The sequence below is a fragment of the Leptonychotes weddellii genome, chromosome X (genome assembly GCF_054177405.1).
Source record: "Leptonychotes weddellii isolate Sample4059 chromosome X, ASM5417740v2, whole genome shotgun sequence".
Classification (NCBI taxonomy): domain Eukaryota; kingdom Metazoa; phylum Chordata; class Mammalia; order Carnivora; family Phocidae; genus Leptonychotes; species Leptonychotes weddellii.
In genome coordinates this window covers 81,974,795-82,002,692 of record NC_138385.1, presented here as the reverse complement: position 1 = coordinate 82,002,692, position 27,898 = coordinate 81,974,795, and the positions used below count along the sequence as shown (strand labels likewise).

General features: G+C 33.6%; 1 protein-coding gene across 1 annotated transcript in view; it reads right to left on the bottom strand.

The window, feature by feature from the left end:
* DMD (dystrophin) overlaps positions 1-27,898 on the bottom strand; it is a 1,845,074-nt gene that overhangs the window by 1,124,397 nt on the left and 692,779 nt on the right. The window contains exons 32-35 of the mRNA XM_081807964.1: positions 27,043-27,165; positions 24,530-24,667; positions 21,630-21,782; positions 20,579-20,761 (exon numbers count right to left, since the gene is read on the bottom strand). Coding sequence (XP_081664090.1) covers positions 20,579-20,761; positions 21,630-21,782; positions 24,530-24,667; positions 27,043-27,165 — 597 coding nt within the window. The remainder of the gene's footprint in view (positions 1-20,578; positions 20,762-21,629; positions 21,783-24,529; positions 24,668-27,042; positions 27,166-27,898) is intronic.

Below are 27,898 nucleotides of genomic sequence, written 5' to 3'. Positions count from 1 at the left end.
CCCAACTTTTACATCAACATGGATGGGACTGGAGGAGATTATGCTAAGTGAACTAAGTCAAGCAGAGAAAGTCAATTATCATATGGTTTCACTTATTTGTGGAACATAAGGAATAACATGGAGGACATTAAGAGAAGGGAAAAATGGGCAGGGGGAATTGGAGGGAGAGATGAACCATGAGAGACTATGGACCTGAGAAACAAACAGGGTTTTAGAGGGGTGGGGGGAGGGGGGATTGGTTAGCCCGGTGATGGGTATTAAGGAGGGCACGTACTGCATGGAGCCCTGGGTGTTATACGAAAACAATGGATCGTGGATCACTACATCAAAAACTAATGATGTATTGTATGGTGACTAACATAACATAATAAAATTTAAAAAAAAAGAAAAAAAATGAAAAGAATGAGGTGTTGCTGAGGAAATCATACTGGTGGGGAGAGCAATGTTCTTATTTCATTTCGGTATGAAACTACACAAATAATAGGGTTAAAGATTGTTGAAAATAAGAACCTAAGCACTAGTAAAATGGAAATGCAGAGCTTAACTTCAAAATTACCTGCAGTAAGGGGAGGGATGCAGTAGAGTGCAATAAAGATTATGAATTACAGAATTATAGACACAGAACAAGAGGAAATTAAATTATACCATAACATATGATAGAAGGAATTTAAACAATTATAGTTGTAAGAGTTATTTTAACAATAATGTAGCTGGTTAAATTTCCTTATTCAAAGATCCGTGTCAGATTGGATTAAAGTACACAAGCTATACATAATGTATACACATCTATAATCTGTTTACAAGGAACACATGAAAAAACAAGGTCTCAATGGTGTATAATATAATGATAGGTGATGCTACATCAGGAACATAATTTGTGAAAAGTTGGAATCAAATAATAATATCAAATGAAGTATAATTCTAGGACAAATGGGTTCAAGAGAAGTACTGTAGTGGTAAAAGTCACAATTTTTACCAAAAAAAAAAAAAAGTAACAGTCATTGTTATGCCTCAACATTTGTCTGCATTCTACATGGGATAAAATTTACTAGAAATAAAAAGAGAATGTGAGAAAATCACAGCTATAAATGATAGTTTCCATGTACCTCTTCCAGAATTTGTTGAATCAAGTAGACCAAACCAAACAAAAAACAAAACCCAGAATAGAGATTTTTTTAAACAAACAAGCTAATTTTAATCCACATTTTGTACACAATGAAAATGCACATTCTTCTTTTATATTACAGGGCCATTAAAAAAGATCATATATCCACAAAAATTCAAAAAAGGATAAAAAAAGAGATTGCAAGTCATCTTTTCTTATCATAAGCTAATAATCTAGAAATGTAGAAAAATAACAGAATAAACTTTGTTCTTCTTAAGCTGTTAAAAAGGATGCATCAGGTCTATATACATTGCCTGGAAAAATGTCCTTGATAGGCTAGTCTACTTAAAAACCATACATAGAATGAGGCAATATTTTTAAAAAATGGGAAGGCATATTCATATATATAATATTTATGGTTAAGAAGCATAGAATATAATATGAAAAGATAATACTAAACTGTAAACATTTATTCCAGAAGGAGTAGAATTGGCAGAAGGAAGAAATGGAGACTACTAATGTTTTCTTAATATACTTCATATTGATTGAACTGTTAAACTATTATTGTATTACATTTAAAATAACCATAGAAGCAAAAAGACAGAGTTTGCAATGGTAAATACAATCTTTATATAACCTGTTTATGAGTAGTCATGGCTCCTTTCAATTGGCTTTACCAAAACAGGTTGTTTTCACTTCAACCAAAGCTGTAGGAAAGCATATACTTTTTAAAAAAAAACTTTAATTCCAGTAGGAAAGCACATATTATTAATTGGCTCTTATGGAAACCGAGACCAAGACAAATGCTTAAGAAAGCAGTATGAATGTATTTTGAAAGAATGCTACATTATCACTGAAAACAACCCTGATGGCCTTCACTGTGCATCTACTTGACTGAAGAGTCCTGGCAGTGAATGGGGCTGATTTTGCACATGAAGAAAAGAGAATTATTTTTACATGTTTGAGGTTCCAGAAGATGAGTAAGGAACCTTAAGAGCAAATGGAGAATTGTGCTCTTATTTAAGGGCATCCACTGTTAGATCTATTTTGACTGTTCTTAAGAGTTCAATTTTATTTATTTATTTACTTACTTATTTATGTATTTATTTAGAGAGAAAGAGAGTGCAAGTGGGAGAGGGGAGGGGCAGAGGGAGAGGGACAGAGAGAATAATGGCTTAAATGGTTTAGCGAGGAGCCCCACCAAGGGCCTGATAGCACAACCCTGAGATCAAGAGCAGAGCGGAGTCTGACGCCCAACCGAGTGAGCCACCCTGGGGGTCCCTAAGAGTTAAATTTTAAACAAAGAATTAAAATTAAAATAACCAGTGAGAAAAATACCCAAGCCAAAGCAGTTATTTAGCTGTTTAAAACAATGAATAAAATGGAAGATTTTTGTTTTGCAGTTTTGAAATGACTTCTTTGATGCTTCTCCTACATTCTAAATTGCTTTTGTTAAGCTCAAGAGTTTTCCTATTTCTTTGGCCGGACATATGAGGCTACATTCATCTAAATGCCCTTAAATTGAAGAGGTACTAATAACCTTGAGGTATAATAATAATATTTAAACAATTATATGACGTAATTCCAAATACCATGAGTTTGATAATTACCCCGCATTCTATTCTCCTTTTAAATATTCATAGTTATTCTATACGCCTGTAATAAAAAGTAGGGAGTTACAAAACAGAACTTTTAGAACTTGACTGAAAGATGGAAAGTAAACTATAAAAATTACCATCTTGATGAGTTTAGCAGGCATTTTTATCAAAGGCAAAGTATACATTTTACAAAGTAAACTTCTGTAGGCAAACATAAGTATATACACAAGACTTTATATTTATATATTTGAATATATCCAGTTATATGTATATGTGCACACACATGGCATAGATAGATGATAGATACTCAGGTAGTTGGAATAATTTAGATAGATCAATCAGCTGGCAGTAGTGTTTTGTGATATAGGAAGCTAATATGCCATATGCCATTATGTGCTACACACGTCTACATTTGGTAGATGAAAGATTAATGATTTTTTAACCTAATCTTATTGGGGGAATAAACTGTTAAAATAATTAAATTATCCATGCTAAGTATAAACCAAATCAAATAAATAATAATAAACACACATAATCTCTCTTCCTCTCCCTCTTTGTGCTGTGCTGTGCTAAAGAATTTCTCAGTGCCACACATCTATATATCCTTATATGCAGGTCCTTTTTGGCTTCACATCCAGGCTGCAGCTATTATTTCATATTTCTGTCATTTATTCTTTTTCCTTTGCCTTTTGCCTCTACTGGGAGCAGAACAACAAGATAATTACATTTATTAGAATTACCTCCGTAATCAGAGTGAAATAAAAAAAACTTCATAAAAGGATCTGAATAGTCCTCTCATAAAGAAATTTAAGTAAGCTTTGGACTTCATGAACTTTACCAAATCAACTTAGGGAATCCAGAGGCCTTTTGTTCTACTCCTTTCCTGATTCTTGGCTGTGTCCCAGGTAATTCATAATGATGTCCATCTGACCTGTGAATGAATGAGTTGCTGTGTGTGTATAGAAACTATTCTGCTTAATGTTATTTTTCTAAAATAATACGCTTTTCCAAGTTATAAATAACTTTGTAAAATATGATAGTCACTGAACAAAACCATTTTCTTCTCACCAAAGATTATGCTCAATTCTTTCAGAGGGTTTTGTGAGTTTAATGACACCTTGGGCTTAATGTGCTCCACTTTACAATCAAGATAGTTTCTCCTGAAACAGCTTGTTCTCTGTCAATGTTCCAGAAAATAATTATTGTATTTTCCCAAGGCAAGAATTCCAATATAAAACTGAACTGTTCTGCCTAGCACATTTCCAAGTTTTAATTCCAAGAAACCATCCCATATTCACATGATCACTTTTAAATTCATTTTATATCATATATTTTTAAAAAGATAATTAACTGAGGCCTTAACATAACTTCTATTTCTTAGAATTCTTTGTAAAAGCATCTACAAAATAAAGCGTTTTGCCAACTTAAAAACATTGTTAATTTTTCACTCCTTAAAACTTTTCAGAATGCCAATTTAATCTGCTTACTTTTTGTATCCAAACAAATTGTTTAAAGTATAAAAATTAACTAAGATGGTGAATGTAAAAGCAGTGTGTAAATCAAGAAGTTTTGTTATGGCTATTTGTTTGAAAATGAAGACTATAAGAAAACATGCATATTAATGTAAATGCACTACATTTTTTCCAGTTTGGAATCATGTTTTCAGTTCTCAATTTTGATAAAGCACAAGAAAGGTAACACTTTCAGTTAAAGCAACTAATTTATTTTATTTTTTGGATTCCAAATAACACTACTAAATGATGCTATTATGGAGTCCGTATCTCTGAAATGAACAAAAGAAGGATTTAAATCCAGAGGATAAAAATATTTACAAATGAGCAAATGCTGTCCTGGTACATTTATTTTATGTAAGTGTATATATATTGATAATATAGGAGGCAAGTGTTGTGATACCCTAATTCCATCCCTTTTACATATTTGTTCTTGTATTTGCTTCTCACAAGCTACAAAAGAAATTTCGGAAACTTATTCCGGGGATAACACTTGTTGAATCAGTATTTAATTTCCAGAAGGCCATAAAAATGAAAGGTAATCATGAGTTTTAGAGCTTTCCTTTCCTCGTTCTCAAAATTTCAAGCAACCAAGATAGGCATTTGGCAGGATGGTGCCCCTTCATGTGAACAAGTTCCTCCAAATGGATGATTCCTAGACTTTGTATTTCATAAGCCAATAAAATACTACCCCAAAAGTCAGGAAACCTCACCAAGTTCTGGGCTTTATTATTTCTAGTAAAGGACACTGTCATGAAATAATAATAATAATAAAAGAGAAAGAAAAAAAGGTAAAAATGAAAGAAAGGCTATTTTAATGCTCCGCCCCCAACACACACTATCAACTGCAGAAAGCCATACTTTTTGAAGAAAGGACAATTCTTGTGTAAATTTAGCTCTTTGAAAAGCTCAACACATTCACTCTTATTTTTTCCCCTTTCCTAAAGACCAGTGAAAACTTTCAGACACTGGTATACTTGGCACTGGGGCACTAATGTTGTAAGACTACAGAACAAATAACTGAACTGTACGGAATTCCACAAGAAGATCCATTCTTCCATTTATTCTGTTGAACAGAAAAAATAATAAATAAATAATAAATAATAATAAATAAATAATAAATAATGAATAAATAATAAAGAATAAATAATGGACACCTATGCAGTGGTAGAATGTATATATAAGAAAAATACTAGTTAACAAGATAGACAAGTCTCTGCCCTCATGGAGCCCACAATTCCAATGGTAGAAGACAAATTATAAATAAGTAAACAAATAAACAACATTTTAAGATCATGGTAAGTGCTATAAGGAAAATAATCTGGCTAATATTATAGAGCGTGATGGAGGAGGTGAAGGGAATGTTGTGAACTATATCAGACAGGATGTTGAAGGATATATTTGCTCTACATCCTGCCAGATGAGCAAACACTAACAGGCAAAGATCCACAAAGTACCAAGAAAAGGAGACCACAACTGCAAAGACTATTAAGTGGAAGACATTTTTGCAAGTCTGAAGGAGAGGAAGCCATTGTGGCAGTACATTAAAGAGGCTGTTTTACACTAAGGAAGCTAATATATGAAAGAGTCTAGTTCTCTCAAAATTCGTTCCCATGTAGGAAACTGTCAAGTGTATCTATTTATGAGGTAAGAAACTAGAGTGTCCATGATATTATTCTACTGTTTCATGTATATCTGTAATCGGCTAAGTACTAATCACAACAGAATCTGAACTTTGTAGAGACCACAAGGGTAGTTATATTATAGATTACTATATTTGTTAAACAATACAGTTATTTATATTTTGCCACCCAGACATTCATAACTATTACGGAAAACTATTTGCAAAGGTCTCTTGGAAATCCCCACAGTTGATTTATCTTGGAAATAAATGCCTATTCATTGTTATTTAGCTAAATAGCTAAGAACGCCTCTAAGTTATGAATTGATCTAAACATGTTGAATTTGTACATATATGGACCTTGGTTTTCATTTTATCCATACACATTTTATCCATGAACTACTCACCACTAAATATAGCTTTCCTCTGCTTTACATGTATTAAAATAGCCACTTAAATTTTTAAAAACCACTCATGATTATAGCATATGGTGTTAAATCTGAGAATGCAGTCTACTTGGACTTTCAATTAGCTTTTTAGTAGACAGCCGTCTATTATTTATTGAGTACTACACTCAGAAGATTAAATAAATAAAGGTAAAAATTATGGAATTTTTAAAGAAAATTACGTTGCATAATGAAGTATCTGTGAATAAATGCATTTGTATTACTTAAAATAAAACTACATTTCAAATACATTTTAAGATTTCAAAAGCCACTGGCTCATGAAAGAGGGCAGAAGAAATATCAGATAACTTAGCAAACTTAAAGACATTGTAGCTGTTTATTTCATGAAAATCAAACTTAGGAAAGCAATACACTTGAATTAATTTTATTCATCTGTTCTAAGAATATGTTCCATACAATGAGAGTCTTAAGTAATCACTGAAGAATCAGAATGATTCACAGATGGTGTAAGTGATTTAATTATTTTTAACCAGTTGTTTCGGGCATGCTCAGAAGGATAGTGCCAACTCCACTGCAGAAGCCATCTGAGCTCCATTCCAGCTGGTGTTCCATATTTTGAAAGCAAATTTAGATTGCAGAAAATTACACTTTTTATTGTTATGTTGCAAATGGAGGTCAAATTGCTGGGTATAAATTCTCGTACTTTTCCCCCCTTCATTGTATGAGTTATATTTATCAAATATCACGTCTTTTGTATGATTGCCATGGATTCGCCAATGTTATTTTATGTTTTGTGTTGTCTGGCACATAGGAGGCACTAGATAAATGTTTATTAAATGAAAGAAATGCCAATTCAATGTATCCAAAATAAAACGAGTTTCTTTACAGACTCCCAGTAAGTGTATGGAATTCTGATTTCACTGCACCCTTATAATTATTAGGAGGTTCTCATTAAAAGCAAATAAAGAAGGAAAGAAACTGATATGATGAAACAATGCCCCTCCACCAAGGAGACAATATCAACATATCTCTGTTACTTTAATAATTAAAACTATACCCTGATGTTGGAATCCTTACCCTTAATTTTATGGGAACTCAAGCAAGTTGCTTGGCAAATTTTCATCTGTTTAGGTTGTTTTTGAGGATTAGAGATACTCTTCGTAAAAATCTAGTGTTGCATACCTCTAGTATGCAAGATAATTGTGTTCTCTCTCAACAAAATAACAGATATTCCCAATTATTTTTCATTAGACCCAGAAAAGATAAATTTTGCTTAATGTCCTTATTCACAATGAGAAGTAGTAAACTGTTACAAAATAGTTCTACCAAAAGTAATCATTTTTCAAGCACTGTCACTCCAAGGAAGAGAATACTTATTTTAGTGAAACAAGTTACTCTGATGCCAAAAAAGAGTTATATTTATTCTAAATTTACGGATAAAATTACATAATAAAACTGTACATATCAATAATGCATCAGATTCAGTTTTGTGTTTATACCTAATATTTATGAAAAATACATTAATATGTTTACCATCAATAATATTTCCTGAAGGTTGTGTTAAATTTCCTCTTGATAGCAAAATATGATACAGTACTTTAAGAAAGGCAACTTTCTTTATATATTTGACATCAAAATGACTGTAGTTATTCATTATATCTTTAATTCAAAAGATGGACATACAAAATTATGTACCTAATATCGCCATAACCTAACTCTACAATAACTGAGTGTACTAATATAAACAGGGAATCTAGTTTAACACATTTATATTAATAATCTTAATTTATTGTGCTATTTAGACCCAGTCATTTGAGGTAATATTTCTGAGGTAACATGTTGTGTGAAACATTTATAAAGTGGTGAATTTATTTAAACTTGTAAGAATATTAAAATGCAGTTGACATCTTATATAGAGTAAGGGCTTTGGACTGGAAAGATTCAGAAAATCCAAAGTCCTGTGTTAATGTGGTTGCTTACTATCTTTGGCCAATTCAATTAATGTTCTTAAGCCCCAGTATCCAGTGTGGATTACTCATTTTATTTCAATAGTTTATGTATTTATTTTTCCTCTCTAGACTTCAGAAATTTTATACTCTCTTTTATTGTGTTAATGGTTACTCCCAAACTATTAACATGCACAAAAAATTTTATATGGTCTCTTTCTGAGCATTAAGAGGATCTTAGAGTCATTTTATTCATCACTCATTCAACAAATGTATGTTGTGTACATATTACTTGCTAATCATCATTTTTGGTTCTGAGGACACAGCGGTGGGAAAAAAAGAGAAAATTCCTGCATTTTTGGGACTTTCACTCTACAGAGAGAGATAGATAATAAGATGAAGAATGGAAATATTTGTAACTTTCCTGGTAGTGAATTTTATGCAGAAAAGTAAGTGGGGAAGGCACCGAGCAAGTGTGCGTGTTTCACTCAGAACACTTTCAAGTAAAGATCTGAAGGCAGAGGTGGAGAGGGATGCACAGATGTCTGGGGGAAGAGTGTTCTAGGTGTAAGGAACACAATGCGAAGGGAGGATGCCAGACATGTTCCAGGAAGAATGAAAAGGCCAATGTAGGTGGAGCAGAATGAACAAGACATAAAGTATTAAGAGATAAGGCCTGAGAGGTAATAAGGAGCCAGGTCATATATCCCTTGAAATTAATGTAAGGATTTTGGATTTCACTTGAAAATGGATGGGAATGCACTGGCGCACTCCGAATCGATAGACACGCCTGATTTCTATTTTCAAGTGGTGTGTCTGTCTACTGTGTTGAGAATAAGTGAAGGAAAACAAAGAAAGATTTTTACCTGAAACTGAAATGGCAGTGTTGCCACTATAGTTCAGGGGAGAAGAGTGGTCTGGTTAAAAAATGTAGTGGTCATGAGGTTGTACCTGGCATCAAAGTTATGAGACTGGATGAAAAGAGCAAAGCACAGGGTATAAATAGAAAGGGGAAACTGTCGGGGCACCTGGGTGGCTCAGTCGGTTAAGCGTCTGCCTTCGGCTCAGGTCATGATCCCAGGATCCTGGGATCGAGCCCCGCGTTGGGCTCCCTGCTCCGCGGGGCATCTGCTTGAAACTCTCCCTCTGCTTGTGCGTGTTCTCTCTCTCTCTCTGTCCCAAATAAATAAAATCTTAAAAAAAAAAAAGGAAAATTTCCCAGGACTGAGCACTGGGACATTTCAACAGTAGAGAAGGCGGTAGCACCAACAGAGGCTGACAAAGAACAACCAGAAAAGTAGGAGGTAAACAAGGTGAAGAACTCCAAGCAATCTCCCTCTCTACTATAATGTCACTGATGTCTAGTGTTTCCATTCTGTTTTTTTAAATAAATAAATCAGACACTTTTACATTTAGTAAATGTTTGTTTAGGTTTCTCCATTTGTTAAGTACTTTCTTTGCTCATCATTCTTCTTTGCATCTCAAATTTTCCATCTGGGGTCATTTTCCTTCTTGTTAGAAACAAGCCATGAGGTGCAGACATGCCATGGAATATTACATGGGTTTTAAAAGTGTTTACAGAACTTAATTTTACTAACAAAGAAAAGGATGACATAATGTGTAGTAAAAGTTTAGGATATAAAATTATTTTAACACAACATGAAGGTATATGGATAGATAATTGAATAACTTTTTACCATGGCTAATTCTAAAAAACAAAACAAAAACCCCCAACAACCCTGAGGACTCTACAGTGAAGATCTGCTAATGAATGGACTCAATTTTTGTCTGGTAAGATCTTTATTTCAGTGTTATTTTTTTAAAAAGCTTCTATAAGTATACAATTCTAGGTTCATAGGTGGTTTTTCTTTCATTATTTTTGAAGACATCCTACCACCTCTGGCTTTTACTGTTGCTTGAGAATTTTCTGTCATTTATATATGTCAATACTTTCTAGGTAATCTGTCTCTTAAGCTGTGCTGAAAATTCTTTGTTTTTGGAACTTACCAGATTCATTATGAGGCTATATGTGTGAATTTTTTTTTTCCTGTTTGAGATTTGTTTGATTCCCAACCTGATTATTGAGACTTTCAATAATTTTGGATATTCCTATGCAATTGTCACTTCAAATATTGACTTTTTTCCATTCTTTCTTATATTTGACCTTCTCACTCCCTTTCTTATCCTTTTTATTTTCATATTTCTATGTTTTGGTCTCTATGCATTTTAGGTAATTTATTTTATCTATCTTCCAATTTTATAATTCCCCATATCTGTTATACCTAATCTTATGCTTAACTTGTCCACTGAATTATTAATTTATTACATTTTTCAATTTCTGGAAGTTCTATTTAACTCTTTCTAAAACTTTGTGATCATTATTTTATTACTGCCTCTTGTCCCTAATTCCTACTTTTCATGCAAACTATTACTATTTTGAAAATATTTAATATATTTGTTTTACATTCTGTATCTCATTAATTCATTATCTTCTGTCTTTGGGAGTTGTATTCTGCTGTCTGTTTCCTTGTGTGAATTGCCATTTTAATTCTAAACACATGTTCTTGGAACTTTATCTGTGGGAATTATTTAAAGTTTAGGTTTAGGGGTGCCTGGGTGGCGCAGTCGGTTAAGCATCTGACTCTTGGTTTCTGGCTCCCGTAGTGATCTCAGGGTGGTGAGATGGAGCCCTGCATTGGGCTCCATGCTCAGCATGGAGTCTACTTGAGATACTTTCTCCTTCTCCCTCTGCCCCTCCCGCTCATGCTCTCTCGCTCTTTAAAATAAATAAATAAACAATTTTAACCAACTGAGCCACCCAGGCGCCCATAAATAAACAATTTTAAAATAAATAGTAAAGTTTAGATTTAAGCAGTGCTAAATGAGAAAAATTTGTATTTGCTTTTGTTAGGTTTATTTGACACTACCAACTCAGAGCAACTTAAATTTTTAGCTTTTGGCTTTTCAAGACACCTATCAGTGTGAGCTCTGGACACCGACCCTTGTGCATACTGTCCTTCAAACTAGTGACCATAAAAAAATATTTTGGAACGCCTTTAACATTTTTGGTGGTTCATAATCTCTCTTAATTCTGTAAGAAAAAAGTTACTAATTTTATCCTGAGGCTCAAATATCTAGTCAAAGTTGCATGGATAATGAGACATACAGGATATAACCCTAGGTTTTCTTGCTCCAAGTATAAAAATTACAACATAATATCAGTTCTTCTAACATGGGTAGAACCTATTTTATAAATAGCGGCCTTGTCTTGATTTTGCAGTGGTAGTATGATAGAAATTTGGAGATATTTTTTATTATCAGAACCTTCAGTTAAATAAGTCACTTGTGTTGACGTATGTGCGTGCTCTGTTCCTTCACAAGGTATTTATATATTCTCTCTGTTTTACCATACTTAATTTAATTCATCTTCGTTGGGACACCAATGTATTTACTCCGTTTATGGGCTCATATCTTCCTTAAGTTCTGGGAAATGTTTGGCTATTGTCCTTTAAATATTGTCTCTCCTGTGTTCTTTGTCTTCTCCTTTTGTAATTATATTAGTCATAAAGCTTCTTATTCTGTTCTCTCAGTCTTTCTTTCACATTTTCCATATTTTTTTTATTTTTATGTGGTATATTATGATCATTTTACTATAGTGAGTTTCTAATTTTCTCTTCACATTTGTTTAATTAGGTGTTTAACATATATACTTAGCTTTTTATTTCAATGACTAGTTTTGGGCTTCTATAAGCTTTACTTGATGTATTATCATCATAAATACCTATGTATTTTTTTGTGTGTATGGTGGTTTTATAAATTAATGCTTATTTTATTCCTTTCTTGTTTTCAACATATTTACTTTACTATATCCAGCGCTTTTCTATTATTTTAGGTTCATGAAGTACTAATTCTCTTGATCATGTTAGATGACTCTAAGTCACCATGTATTCATGTCTTCATATGGGTTGTAATATTTTGCAGTGAACCAATATTCAGTATTAGTGTGTCTATGGAACTTTGAAAAGAACGACTTATTGTATGACTGTGGGAGAAGACTTCACAGATTTCACCAATCTGGGACTCAGTTTATGTTAATTTCTCAGTTCAGGAATCTAGAGGCTTATGGTTAGTATATAAATTCAGACCTCCCACACTCAATTTTAATTATCAAAGATTTTTCTTTTCCAGCCAGAATCCTTGAAAGACAGAATTGGGCTTGTAGGTAGGATTGGTCTATTTCTCACCTACATGTGGAGTAAAGATCTTGAAGTTTCTATGTTTAAACAGGGCTTTCATTTACATCTCTATATTAGATGTTGTATAAGACCACATATAAAATGTCTTCAAAACTTTCTTTTAACCACTGGACCCTCAATCCAGGTTCACTATCACATGAGATAATATGCTCATTTTTGGCAAAAAGAGGGAAGGAAGTTTCCATTATATATTTTGATCTCAGCTATATCTTTAAAACTCCTTTAAAATTATATTTTATTCAGAATTTCCTTACATTTGAAAAGAGGGATGAGGGAATCAGTGAGTCTGTCATCTTCCTGGAAGGTGATTCTAGCTGAACATACTCTATTTACCAAACAACCATTAAACTGATTCTATTACATAACTAGAGGCTAGAAAAAAAATTACTATAGAAATGGCAGTAACTATTATGATCACAATCTAGGAGACATAGAATCTTGACTTACTTGATTTCTTTCTTAACTCTTGTGATATGTTACTATAAAATTGAAGCTGAGAGGAGGAAAATTTTATAAGCAGCTACCTCCTGGTTCATTTCCCATAGCAACCATTATTATTTTTTTACATTCACAACCCTGTTTACTAAAGAACATTCTGTCTCTAACCAAATTATTTATGTTTCCAAATTCTTCAAGGATCTTGCATTGGCAGTGGACAATCTCTGTTGTTATTTCAAGGCAAAGGAAAACATCTATGTGGCAATTATGCAAAGAGGATGTTTCCCCCTTAGTCTCAAAATTAACTTGTTATCATTATGTGATAGGAGAAAATATACCAAAAAATGAGTAATGGAATATCAAATCTAGGTCCAGGTATTATTTTACATAAGGTGATGGCAGTCAGCTCTGTGGTTACTTTTCTTATGAAGCAATGCTTTCTTTTAAGAAAATCCAACGTAACAAAAGCACAATGGTACAGCAATGCTTTTCCCATTTCTTTTTTTCCTGAAGAACACTAGTTCTTTACAACTACTTGAGCAGGAATCCTATCATAAAACTGAAATGAAATTTCCCCTTTTGTACTGCAACTATCCAGATGTGAAAGTCTGCAGAATTTATTCCCCTTGTAGAAATTCATAATAACATTTGCATATCAAAAGCCCTGCTAAATTCTGGAGTAAGGAAACTTTGCTTAATTCAGTATTTCTCAAACTTATTTGGACACTTGATATTTTTCTTTCTTTTGAACAACTCCCACTATATTTCAGGAAGCACTGAGTCCAAGTGTGGTGTCTTCCACTCCTTACATGTGCCCTTGGACAAATATAATTAACCTCATTAAATTTTCTTTACTATAAAATGACAATGAAAATAATAAGGTTATTAATAAGAAGGTTATTAGTGGAAACAAACTAGATATAGGTGAAAGCTCTTTATAGAGATGTAAGGTTCTATTCAAATTCAAACAATTTTTAAAAGTTAGTGGAGGAATGCTCACACTATAAAAGTGTTTTTATCTTAAAAAATTATTCACATAAGGACTAATTTATATAATACATTTCCTTAGCATTTAAAGTGAAACTACTAACAAAACTAATTTTCTATCAACTTTTCAAGAACTTGTCTATTTTAGAAACGTGTACTTCTAATGTTGTTAACATACCTTACTGCAATTTACTCCAATGTACTAAAAACTATCCTTTACAATACAATATTGTAATCCTCCTCATAGTCACTCTACCACCTCAGTGTTAAATTTCAGGAACTTTGTCTTTTCTCAGTATAACACTTCTGAGAGTAACTGTAATGAAATCTGCTGTTCTAGAGAGTCATCTTAAATTCCCAATTGAAACGCATACTTATAAGAAGTATAAAAATATTTTTAAAATATGAAAAAAACCTGTTAAGTATTACCTGTCCAGATTATACATCAAAGTTCTACTAAATGTTTATTGTTGATAAATGGAAGGATGGCTGAGTTACAGTACCAACGTGAAAGTCTAGGTGAAAAATATTCCATGAAGAAGCAAAACATACAAAGGCCCTGAAATGGAAATGGTGTTGGTGTATTTAAGTATGGAGGAGATGTTTTTATGCCTGTATGACAGGGAGAATGGCAAAAAAGGAGACAAAGTTGGAGTAATAGGACAGGCAGGAACCAAATCATGTATAATCTCATGGGATTTCATTGAAAGGGTAATGAGCAGCAGGGGCTTGATAGAATCTCACTTATGCTTTAGGAGCACTCTGGCTTCACCAGAAAGAATATAGTGTAGGTGGGGAAAGCCTGGAAGCAAGGATTAGAGGCTGTTGAAGTAACCCAGATGAGAGATGATTATGCTGTAGACTGGGATTTCCACAATGCAGATACTGAGTGGTCTGATTAAAGCTGTATTTTGTTTTTCAGAGGGTTCTAGAGGGGAGGGGGGTGGGAGGATGGGTTAGCCTGGTGGTGGGTATTGAGGAGGGCACATTCTGCATGGAGCACTGGGTGTTATGCACAAACAATGAATCATGGAACACTTCATCTAAAACTAATGATGTAATGTATGGGGATTAACATAAGAATAAAAATAAAGAAAGAAAGAAAGAAAGAAAAAAAAAGCTGTATTTTGTGAGTAGAACCAATAGAATTTGAAATGAATTATACGGATAATACAAGAGAAAAGAGCAATCATGGATGATATCTAGGTTTTGCACTTAAGTGACAAGGTAATTTACTAACACCCATGGAGCTGCTTTGGAGCCAAATTATGTAGAGGCAACAATCAGTTAATTCCTGACTGGAGTATGTTATGTTTGACATATCTGTTAGGCATCCAAAAGAAGTTGAAGACGTTGTTAGATATAAAATTTTGAATATCAGCATTATTTACTTGATCTTTGAAGCTATAGGATATCTAGGGCAAGGGGAGTTGTTGTATTTAGAAAAGGGACATTTCTTTTCCATCTTTTTCTCTGACTGTGCATTATTTTCGCTCCCATTCCTGGGACAGGTCATGTATGTATGCCTATTCCAAAGGGTTACTTTTTTTTTTTTTTTTTGCTTCCAAGAAACATAATAATTAGCGATAATTCATACTGAACACATTAGGCACAAAGCTTATATTTGTTGTGACTCTCTACATTGAGCCTCTTAGAGTATTCTTTAAGTTGAGTGAAATCACTTCTACATTCTCATAGCTTTCTGTTTTCCTTTGCAGCACTTGCTACAATTTTAATGGCTGAATACAAGATTAAAAAAAAAATCCTTCCTTATATATAGAATTCTAGATAGCTTTATATAGCTTGCTCCTTCTTTCTGGCTTCATTTTCCTTTTTTTTACACTAGCATATTGTTTATTAATTCAGCAAGAATATATAGGTAATAAATTCTCACAGTTTGTTTATCTGAAAATACTTGTATGTCTGAAAATATTTGGTCTTCACTTTTGAATCACAGTTTACAGGACATTTGAAAATTTGCCGAGCATATTGAAGATGTTATTCCATTGTCTTCTAATATCTATTATTGATGAAAAGTCTACTGTCAACTTTGTCACCCTGTAGGTATTCTGCTCTTGGTCCTCAGTAGCTTTTATGATACCTTCCTGATCACTGATGTTCTGAGTTTCATTCAAACCTACCTAGGTGTGACTTGTTTTTATTTATTCCAGTCTAGTTGGGCTTTATTCAACCTGAGGACTCATTTAAATTGAGCTTTATTCAACTTGAGGACTCTTGTAAACTGAGATTTATTCAATTTTGTTAAATGTCAGTCATTTATATAAAATATTGTCTCTTCCCCAGGCTCTCCACTTTTCCAATCTGGAACTCTTTTCATGCATATATATGAGCTTTTTATTCCATTCTCTACATATTCCAGTATTTTCAGCAAAGCAAAATTATCCTCAATATCCTTCAGTGAATATATTCATTTTTCTTCTATGATGAATCAACTATTTAAAAAGCCGTCTGAGTTATTATTTTAATAATTATATTTTAATCTCTAGACTTTTTATTTTTTCAAATCTTCCTGTTCACTACTCAAAATGGCCTATTTTTATTGTAGGAATTCCATTACATCCTCTTTAAAAATCTTTTTGAACATTAAAAAAACCCCAATTACTTAAAAAAATTTAAACACTTATTTTAATGTCCTTTGCTGATTGTTCTCTTATCTTTAATTTCCTCAGACGTGCATACTCCTTTTATTTTTTGGCATCTGTTATCATCATCTATGAAAAGAATTTTTTATATCCATTGTAATTTTAGTCTGTGAGCTTATTTTGCTTAGGAGTTCCTGGATTGTGGTGGTACTTTCGTTGTGTAATTTTTTGGCTGCATTTTCTTGAGCTCTGGGAGATTAACTTTCAAATGCTACAATTATGCTTAATAAAAATTACATGTAATTTTCTATTAAGAAACTTTCAAAGCCTTTGGTTTTTTTCTTATCTCTTTCTCTACTTTTCTGCAGGAGATAAGAATTTAGATAGAGAACTCCTGACATGTTCATGAGGAAGTATGCCTTCATCAGTAGAATCACCAGCTTTGTACGAAACTTCCTGCAAATGCTTTGCGACTCTAGATACAATTACGTGTTCAAGGATAAGGGAATCTAATTTGTAATCTACATCAAAAAAATATATCTATCTGTTGTTAATAACATTATAAATCTATGGTACATGCTGAACCTAATCCTCTTAACAGTCTATAAAGACATAAAATTTAAAAATAATGTATCTTTTCCAGTGTTACATACAGAAGGAAGAAGAAAAAAAAAATGATTCATTGAGCTCCTATAATACAGCAGGTGTTTTATAAATGTTACTATATTTTGTTATCACAAAAGTCCATATTCCTCTTGTACAGATGAGGGAAATCAGGCTGAGAGATATTTATTTACCCCTGAGCATACAGCTAGAAGACAAGAGTGGGATTCATATTCTAGACTGTTCATCCCAGGGAATGGCCTTTTTACTAGACCACACAGGTGTTATAAAACATCCTGCAGAAAAATTCCTCATGTTCAGTTTACAATCATCGCTTGGTCTTCACTGATCAGCAAGGTCTGCAAGTCAACAGGAAGTATAATTAGAACTGTCTTCTATTCCTAACTAGGGCAGGGGTTTCAACCTCCTGAATACTTAGAGAAAAATTTACCTGCTTCCTCCCAATCTGTTTCCCTTCTTTGTGGTCTCTAGGATTGTCCTGAGGACTATCGTTTGGAGATAACTTGCTACTCTGCTTTGGTCTGCACTCTTGTCTGGCCCAGGGCTGCCACATGGCTCCCTCAAAGTTCCAGACCTTGTCTGAGCTTCATAATTGCCATATATAGCTCTGACATGGACATAGTCCCTAAAGTGCACAAATTTTACACCGCTTAGTCCATTTTTAAGCTTTTATCTCTGAAACAAGGAATATTAATTTCTCATTTTAAACACAACTCACCAATGTTAAGCACTTTAGAGTACTCCCTGCAATCTTGAATTGTTACTCCTAAGATATGAAAGACTAACTGAAAATCAGTAAGTCCAAACGAAGTCTAGAATTTACATCTAGAGAGAAGAGAAAGGGAAAATTGGGAGAATGAAAGATGAGACAAATAGAGAAGGGGAGCCTGGGGGAGGTAAAGAATACTGAAGTTATGATGACCTGCGCTGCATCAGAGCCACTGTAGGATTATTCCAAACATAACTTTTGGTTAAGCTGTTCACTTGTGGCTAATCTCAAAAGGCTTCATTGTATGATAATTGGGAAAGATGACTCTAACCAGGTTGGTGGACATGTGAAATCAGTTTTTCAATATAGATTAGTAATCAGTGGAATAAAAAGATACATCTTGGATCTGTCTATCTATCTCTCATCTTTTATGCCTAATTAAAATTCAAAGCCAAATATAATTGTAATATTAAATTGATTGTTCTTCATACATATTATTATTACTTCTGTTAGCACGGATACCCAGAGTTTACATAAAAATATATTCCCGGGGCGCCTGGGTGGCTCAGTTGGTTAAGCGTCTGCCTTTGGCTCAGGTCATGATCTTGGGGTCCTGCTTATCCCTCTCCTTCTTCCTCTGCCCATCCCTCTGCTCATGCTCACACACTCCCTCTCTCTCACTCTTTTTCAAATAAATAAATATTCAAAAACTATATTCCCCACTCCAGGCACCTTCTGAATTTTGGTTCTCTCAGTTACAAAATCAAGAAGAAACAGTTTATGGGGAAAATACATCTTAGCATTTTATTATGACTTTTAAAATTTTATGATGGTTTACATGTCCTTGGTTTATTTTACCAATCATCATTATGTTTTACAAATATGTGTTGAGAGCCCTTTATGAATAAGGACGTAATGACATTTTAAGTGGGTGGTTTGTGGAGATTTTTGATCCTGTGTCCATTTAACTATAAAAAATTAATAACTTACCTTGACCAGGTTGTAAAAAAATCTAATCCCGCATATAGGATGTGTCAAGATATGGGGAAAATTGGAATGGAGAAATTAGTTAGTAGTGAGATAAATCAAAGCAAGGGACTTCTCCTTGAATGATCTATTAAATTCATTGAAAATATTTTACTTGAATTTTCTTTATGGTTGCCTTAATCTTTCAATTCATTTTGTATTCACAGACACAGGCTTTCTGTTAGTGTAAGCTTTGGTGATTTATGACATATTATGTTCATAACATCTAATAGGAAAGATAATAGGCTGAAATGTGCAATCAGCTGGAATAGGATTTCAAATGTAATATAGTCTCAATATATTATATTACTTCTTCCAACTTCTCAAATATTCAGCTGCTATTAAATCTTAGGGTCCTGGGGGCACCTGGGTGGCTCAGATGGTTAGGCGTCTGCCTTCGGCTCAGGTCATGATCCCGGGGTCCTGGGATCGAGTCCCACATCGGGCTCCCGGCTCAGCGGGGAGTCTGCTTCTCCCTCTGACCCTCTCCCCTCTCATGCTGTTTCTCTCTCGCTCGCTCTCTAAAAAATAAATAAAATCTTTAAAAAAAAAAAATCTTAGGGTCCTGGATTTCATCAGAAACAGTGTATTCATGGATTTTTGTAATGTTTTGTAAAAGAAGTAACATGTAGTATATTTTTCCTTGGTTAATAAGCAGCATTAACAAAATTACATGCTTAAAAAATAAAGCCATGCTGTCTAAGGCATATTTTTAAAATACCCCATATTAAATGGAATCAATAGTATCACATAAGAAATTCCATAAAGTCTCATCTGAAGGTTGAAACAAATGAAATTATCCTTTACATAGGTTGAAAATGATTACATATCTATTGGTTTCAACCTAACACATGAAGAAATCCTTATTTCCCAGCCTTAACACATTTGTTTTGTGGGAAGCACTATTTTTGCGTGATTACATAGCAGCAAGCATTCCTCTTCACTTTATGGTATCTCAGAATAGGAACAAAAAATGTATTTGTTAGAAAAAATCCTACGGTTTATACCCTATTACAAATAAAGAGCGAAGACCCAACTTATGCGTATGAATTGCCTTTTTAAGGAGAAAATCACCAAATATCCATCCAGTTGTTTGAAAGAATAGTTGTTCCTTTTCCCTTTGGCTTGTAATATTTCAGTGGTCACAATATTTGATATTTTCCAATCTGCTATCATTTATAAACCATCTTACTAGGCATTCACTTCTGAAAAGCCTTTTAACCCATTAAGTAGTTAAGCCAGATACGAGGACTAAACTACTATTCTTCTAAGTCAATGAGATAAGGTCCTTATGCAAGTTGCTATAAGAAGATGTCTCACCAAAGATTTACTATTTACCATGTATACGTTAAGAAAGTAAAATTGGCATGGGATGGTCTCAGGAAAGCAATACGTATTTTTGGATTACACATTGAAATAATGTAAATGTATGATCCATTGACAAATTGACATTGCCAATGTTATGGAAAAAATGATGTGGCAAAACAAATTAAGATGCAGTTTTCGTTTGTGATAAAGAGCCTGTTCCCTTTGTGAGTTGATTTATTGTGTTCTTAATCTGAAAAACTAATCACTAGCGTTGCAGGAGCCCAAAGTGAGGGGAAACTGCTCACTTTCAGAATGCATATTAGAAGTCTGAAATTGCACCCAGTTTGGTTATTTTTTTTTTTTTTCCGTTTGTTAGTAGGCCTCTGTTATTAGGGTAGCAGTTGCAAACACATACGTGGGTTTGCCAGTAACAACTCACAATTTGTGCAAAGTTGAGTCTTCGAAACTGAGCAAATTTGCTCTCAATTTCCCGCCAGCGCTTGCTGAGCTGGATCTGAGTTGGCTCCACTGCCATTGCGGCCCCATCCTCAGACAAGCCCTCAGCTTGCCTGCGCACCACATTCAGCTCCTCTTTCTTCTTCTGCAATTCACGGTCAATTTCCTATTGAGCAAAACCAATACAGGGCCCAGGGCAGTTAGCTAACCACATCAACCAACCCGCAAGCAGCACACACTTCTCTCAGAAATTTCAAAGGCTGTTGTCATTTTATTGTCATGTTCCGTGATTTACAACTATGGAAGCCATCACTGTCATCTTCCCCCAAGGATCCAAATGTTATTTCAGTTATCCTTCGAATGCTCAGTTTTAGATATGCTAATTAGTAAAATATTTAAATTCATCTAACATTTTCCTTTCTTCTCAATTCCTCTGGTGTTTTGGGGGCTAACCCAAATTGGAGTGGCTACTCATTATTTCTTAGGGACCATCCACATAGAATATAATTTAGAGGGTCAGTGCTTATTTATTTTCTTTTTTAAAGTTCTGAGGAGCTCAACAGAGAACGAAGCAAAATAAAAAGTGTGAAATAATAACAGAAAAAAAACATCTTCGGACAATATGCAAATCAATCTATAGAGATTTGACACTGATGTGTGAAGATGCTCTGATGAAATGAATGTGCTAACATGAGAAAGAAGTCGTCCATATACCGATAAATCATTTGTTCATCTGGAACAAAGATACACAAAGTCAATTACAAGTTTACCAGAAACCATACGACATTTCTTAATTCATTTTACATTGTCTAGAGATAAAATATTTTATTCATTTCACATTATGTCAATTTAAAAAACACTTAATACAATACATTTACCAAAACAAAACACAATACAAGGAAATGCAGCAAATCAGAGAGAACACTAAGAGAGGAAACAACATCAACGATTTTAAATACGATCCACACATGTTAAGATAAAGAAATTAAATTGTAGCAATAAAATCTAGTATTGACATTCTAAAACAACATTACCTTTATTTTCCTTTCATCTCTGGGTTCAGGTAGGCTGGCTAACTTTTTTTCAATGTCATCCAAGCATTTCAGGAGATCATCAGCCTGCCTCTTGTACTGATACCACTGGTGAGAAATTTCTAGAGCCTTTTTTCTTCTTTGAGACCTCAAATCCTGTTCATGGTGCAGATATTATTAAAATATCAATATATATGTATAGTACACTTCTGGCTGTAGTTATTTACAAATAATGAACCCCTCATCTTCTTGTACAGCTTCACTTAAATTCACATTTAAATGCTGAATATACAAAGAGATGATGAAATCAGGTATTTTTGTGGCAGGACCTATTCACACAAAGCTAAGGGAAACTGAACAACCCACTTAAAGTATTTTCTCCTGACATGTGCATAGTTGTTCAGAAATCTTGTCTTATTTAATTGACTAAATGAGTCAACTAAATTATCGTGTAGTCTATGTGAAATAGTTTAGTAGATGAATACACCTGTATTAACCAGACACTTGCACAAATTTAATGAATTTGTATTTGACTTTTAAAATAGATACAAATTCTAAAATTTGTATCTTCAGCCCTGGGTTCATCAACAAAATTTTAAGTTTACATAGCGAAGCAACTACATTCATGGTTTTAGCAGTCCTCATAAAAATTTTCATTGGCCATGAATATTTTGTGATTAGAAACATGAAATCATCCTAGTTACCATATAAATTGTTTTGAGCTATATACATAGAAGTGTGAAAGATACATATCTGTGAGTGTACATGAAAATGACAACTATTATAAAAATGCTCTTTCTTTTCAGGCTTCCATGGCCAACTTTTTCTTATTATATCAAATCGTGTTCCAAATGCAAAATGATGAATTAGTTTAAAAAGAAAAGGGAAGTGCATGGTTTCCAATCAACATGATGAAATAAATAAGGGCAACTGCTTAATAAATCAACAAAGGGGGGCAATTTATCATCTTGCTCCTTACAAGCACACCCAATGTCTTCCCCGATCAATAGAATTTGTTGTAATGCCATTTTATGATAACACAAGGGAACGTAAGAGTTCAGAATACAGCTTTCATTTCTTCAGAACATTAGTAATTAGGGTTTCACGTACAGATTTAACTGGAGCAAAAGAAAATAAGGAAAATCAAAGAACTGCTGAAATATTCATTGCTTTGGAAAAGTTCTGACCTTCTTTGAAATATTTCATAAGGACTAGAACTGGAGCCACTTGGCAGGTTAATATAGTTACTGAATTTGGTGGTGTAGATTAGTTTGGCAAGTGGAGCAGATTTTCATAATCACTTTTAACATTTATTTGCAAGAATGATCTAAATTTCATTCTCATTTTGTTCAAAATTGAGGATGTAAAATTCACTGCAGTTTACATTTTTAGTTGAATTTCTAAACCTCCTGTGGAGGTAATAAATTCCTGGGATGAGCCAGATGGAATGCTGCTTTTTTCAAAGGTACCAGGATAAAGCCACGTGAATGAGCGCTGAGCCATGTCTTATTCGTGACACAACTCACATCTTCACCAAGAGAAAGGGCTTATGGTCATAAAATCTCAAACTCCTTTCATTCCCTAAGCACAAGGTGATGCGTAATGTGTAAAGATATTTAGAGACATTATATAGATTTCTTTAGAGATATGCCAGATAACCATTAAACACTGCTGTGCAGTAGGACACATATCATCATATGACCACTATTGATGCTTTGGAAAGCCTGGTCACAGTTGGAAGTGTGTGAATTACAGAGCTTTCTGATTTTCTGAGCACATTATGGCTTGCTCTTACACTCCCTCAAGAAAGAGGCCTTTTCTATTTACTATATTTATCAGCAGTTACCTTCAGAACACCTGCTGGCCAATTAGACTTTCCTTGTGGATTCCTTGCAGGCACAATATTGTGTAATTACATTCTCAGCAGTGTTTATTTGGTTGTCTGACTATATGGGGAAAGGTTTTATACTCTTATTTGCATACAGAAAGCGGACTTCATCCACCTACTAGGTGGATCTACCCGCATAACTACATAGCTCTACGAGAGTGATTTACAATGAAAAGTTCGGCAATTAACAGTATTAGAAAATCAGCCATGCATGCCAATAGGGGATATTGAAAAGCACATTAAAAAAATAAAAGGTTATTTCACAAAACTCTTCACAAGTCCAGTGTCATGTCAAGAACTTCCTAAATATTATTATAGAAAAACCAACACTATTCTGTCCTTTCTGCACACATCCAGATGAGTCACATGGGTGCTTGAGGCTATACGCTACCACTGGTTCATACGAGAGTGCCAGTTCTTCTTCAAGGACATTATTTTTGAGGATTCCTTTATAAATGAAATTAGACTCTCTAGACACTTAGTTGCAACGAGTGACTCTCTTAAAGGCAAAATGAAGTTAATTGAAAAAAAAATTAAGTAGAATCCCAGGCCTTATTAAACAAATATTAGATTACCAGAACTGGACCTACTTTAGATAAAATCAATAAAATATAGGCAGCAGAAAACCCACAAAAATATGAATTGGTTATTCTGGCGGTTAAGCAGGTCATTCAAGACAGACGTAAAAGTAATGTAAAAATAACTATATCAGAAAATTAAATGTATAAACACAATGAATAATGCATTGTAATATTTTCCAAGCACTACTCAGAAAAACTTGTCTCAGCCAAAAAAAAAAACAAAAAACAAAAAACAATTTTTTAAGCAACACTTCTTTCAAAATCAAAGACACCACTCAAAAATGTTAAATAAAGCACACACACTGAACAGGAAAAAAAATGTATTTTCTGGTGACTAAGACTCTTAAGCAGATTTTATTTATGCACAATATAGTTTACCCTACATATGAAAAAAAAACCACAGGCAAGGTATATTATAATTTTAGCTCTAATACCTTGAGAGCATTATGTTTTGTCTGTAACAGCTGTTGTTTTATCTTTATTTCCTCTCGCTTTCTCTCATCTGTGATTCTTTGTTGTAAGTTGTCTCCTCTTTGCAACAATTCTTTTACAGTACCCTCATTGTCTTCACTCTGATTAAAAACAACAAGTACAGTCTTCATTTTGGTTTTTAAAAAGCTGTACATCGTTAAAAAGAGATAATAAAAAATGTTATTTAAACACACACAAAAATCCAATTTAAGACTTTCCAGGAAAGTTATTCTAAGATACTATGCTCATAGTTTTGCTTTTATATGGTTTACTTGAGCTTTGAAAAGAAGGATCTAGGAAGGACGCCAACCAGTTCAAAAGGATACACCTGATGGGGGGCATTTGTAGGAAGATAAGGTTGTAAGGTACTTCGTCATTTCAGACAAGGTACCAACTGGTGTGAAGCATTCTTCTGGCTTTGATTTTTGGTAGATTTCCTGAAATTAGTTTGGAGAAGTGAACTAAACGTGTCATCTATAATGTAACCTAACCCATGTAAAATATGGATGTGGATGCATGTCAGATGGCAACGATTCTTAACATTTTAACACACTCACTCCTAAGTGAACATATTTTAAATGTACACTAATTTCTAGTCACCTACTTTAAATAACCTGTATGTCCAAATTTAGCACAAATATTAGGGCATTACTAAAAAATGATGTGTTCAATCGCTGCTGAATATTGCAACTAGTTTCTAAAAATACATCAGATATGCATGTTGTTTTTAAATAAATGCAATCCAGTAAGTATTAAAATAGAGATTAGGAAAATTCCTTGAAAATTATTTTCGGTATGCATTTAGTTTTTAAACTCCAAGAATAATATTTTCATTTACTTTGAAAGAAAACTATTTGAATAAGTGCCAGTCTAATATGGTAGCATATATGACCATTTGATTTTTCACTTCTAGTTTCCTATCTTTCTTTCAACTCAGTATATGAAAACTTTCTTTTGAGGAGGTTCACCCTGCAGTGGTACTCAAGGTACTCTAATGAGCTAAGAATAACAAATATTAGACAATTTTTTAAAGTCACATGTATGTGTATTTGTGTGTAATCATCCATAGTACTCAAATGCTACCTATCTAAATCTGCAGTGCATATTTAAACTGCTATACACAACTTAAGAATTATTTTTTCAGAGGAATGGCATTTTATCTGAGATTTGTCAATTACTAGTGTAATAAAATAATATAACATGGACATATGTTTATAATCTGTGAAAGACCTTATTTATTTTAAAAAGTCTTTCCCTTTTAGTCTTTCCTTTGCTGGGGCTGAGGACAAAAAATCAACAACAACAACAACAAAAACCTGCTTCACTTCTTCTCCCATAGCAGGTAAGGGCTAGCCATAGGGCAGAGTTGGTGAACAGCCCGAGGTAAACAGTACTCTCTTTCACCTCAGCGCCCTCTGGTTTCTTCTTTGACACGAAGGAGAGGTAGCTGTACCTCAGCATCTTGGAAAGCCTCTTCTTGGCTTTCTTTTGTTGAGCTGAGTTGGCAAAGCCACCAAACCCCATACATGGGGAGTACCGACTGATTCAGGCAGCTCTAGGAATTCAGAATTGATACCAGTGCGAACTAAGATTGGTGGAAAATAGTTTTCCTATTGCTTCACATGCCTACTATCTAAAATGCATATATTGCCTTTTAATGTCATTTTAAAGCATTGTCTGAGAAGTTCCTAACATTGATACATGTCTGAGAAATCTCAAGCATGATATATGTAGAAGTTAAGAATGCCATATTGGTGATGGCTGTGGAAGAGGGAAAAGGAAATTGTGACAAGGACGTGGAAGGAGAAAAAAGTCAGTGAAAAGAGGTGTGATGCAGAAATATTCAAGCCAGAGAGAAATGTAACAGACATTTTGAAATTAATCAGGGTTGAAGGAGAATGTTATGAGTTTGGGAACAGCCCACATGGTTAGATTTCTTTACTCCCATGAAATAAGCAGCATGAATTTATACATATTTTAGACATCTATTGTACTATTTCATCAACTTTTTGTGAAAACCACTTTGTGGTAAACTTTAATAAATAATTTTTATATTGTGTCTAATACCCTCCCTCTGAAATAAACGTTATATTACCAAAATCATGACTGACACAAAACACCATCCATCCTTGATGGCTGAGTTTCTTATTAAGTTTCCAATTTATTTTCTAATTTAACTCTTTTCCCTCCATTACATTTTGTCCTCTGAGTTTGAAAATAGTACAGGTCAAAGCAAAACTGTGGAACTACTTATTAGGATCTGCAAGTGCTCCTATGTGACCATACCACAGTAATCTGGCATTCATAATAAACATTCAGCCAGAATACTTTGCATTTGTAATAAATCATTAGAATCACAAAATGTGCAAGGTATGCACCAAGAACTTAGTTGGAGACTTGAGTTATCTAATTTCTTTTCAAATATTTATTCATTTCCACTCCTAGGTCATTCATACTTTTATCACAACCAATTTACCATATCTTTATTGAAGTCTTCCTCTTTCAGATTCACCCCCTGCTGAATTTCAGCCTCCAGTGGTTCAAGCAATTTTTGTATATCTGAGTTAAACTGCTCCAATTCCTTCAAAGGAATGGAGGCCTAAAAAAAAAGATAGTGCTAATTTAAATCAAAATTACTTTTTATTAGAAACATAAACCCCCAAAATTACATTTGTTCAACCTCCTGTTGCTAAAATAATGACATGCATTATGTTTCCATATTATATTTTATGAAGGCTTTGAAATACAACTGGGAAAGTACCTGAGGATGCAAATAAAGACAAACATTTAACATCATCAGAGCTGAACATACATGCAAGATAATGCAATTTGTCATTCTCTTTTTTCAACAGAAGTTCATTTCCATATATTTGAGCTAATTGTTCATATTCTAAAGTTGAATTTGATCTTATTTAAAATATTCTGATATAAATACCATTTGTGTAAATATGTCTTATCAGAAATTGCCTCATTCACAAGTAACAGTAACCTCAGGTAGAAAAGCAGAATTGTCTCCTTACCCTCAGAAAAACTACATGGCAATCTGCTCCAATATTTTAAATGACATTTTTAGCATGGAAAATTTGACAGGCACGCTCTCATAAGACAAGCAATGCCATGAGCTTGCCTTAGGAATACTTTCTTTGGTAGCACAAAAAATTCAAATGAATGAACCCAGAATATTTCACATAAAAAATCTGAATATATATTTTTCAACTTTACAAACATCACAGTTTCTTTGATTTTGAAATTCATATTGACCATAGTCTCAAAAAACTTTAAAGTCCCTTTTTTCTAAAGAAACCACTTGAAGAGGAGTGATGATTAAAAAT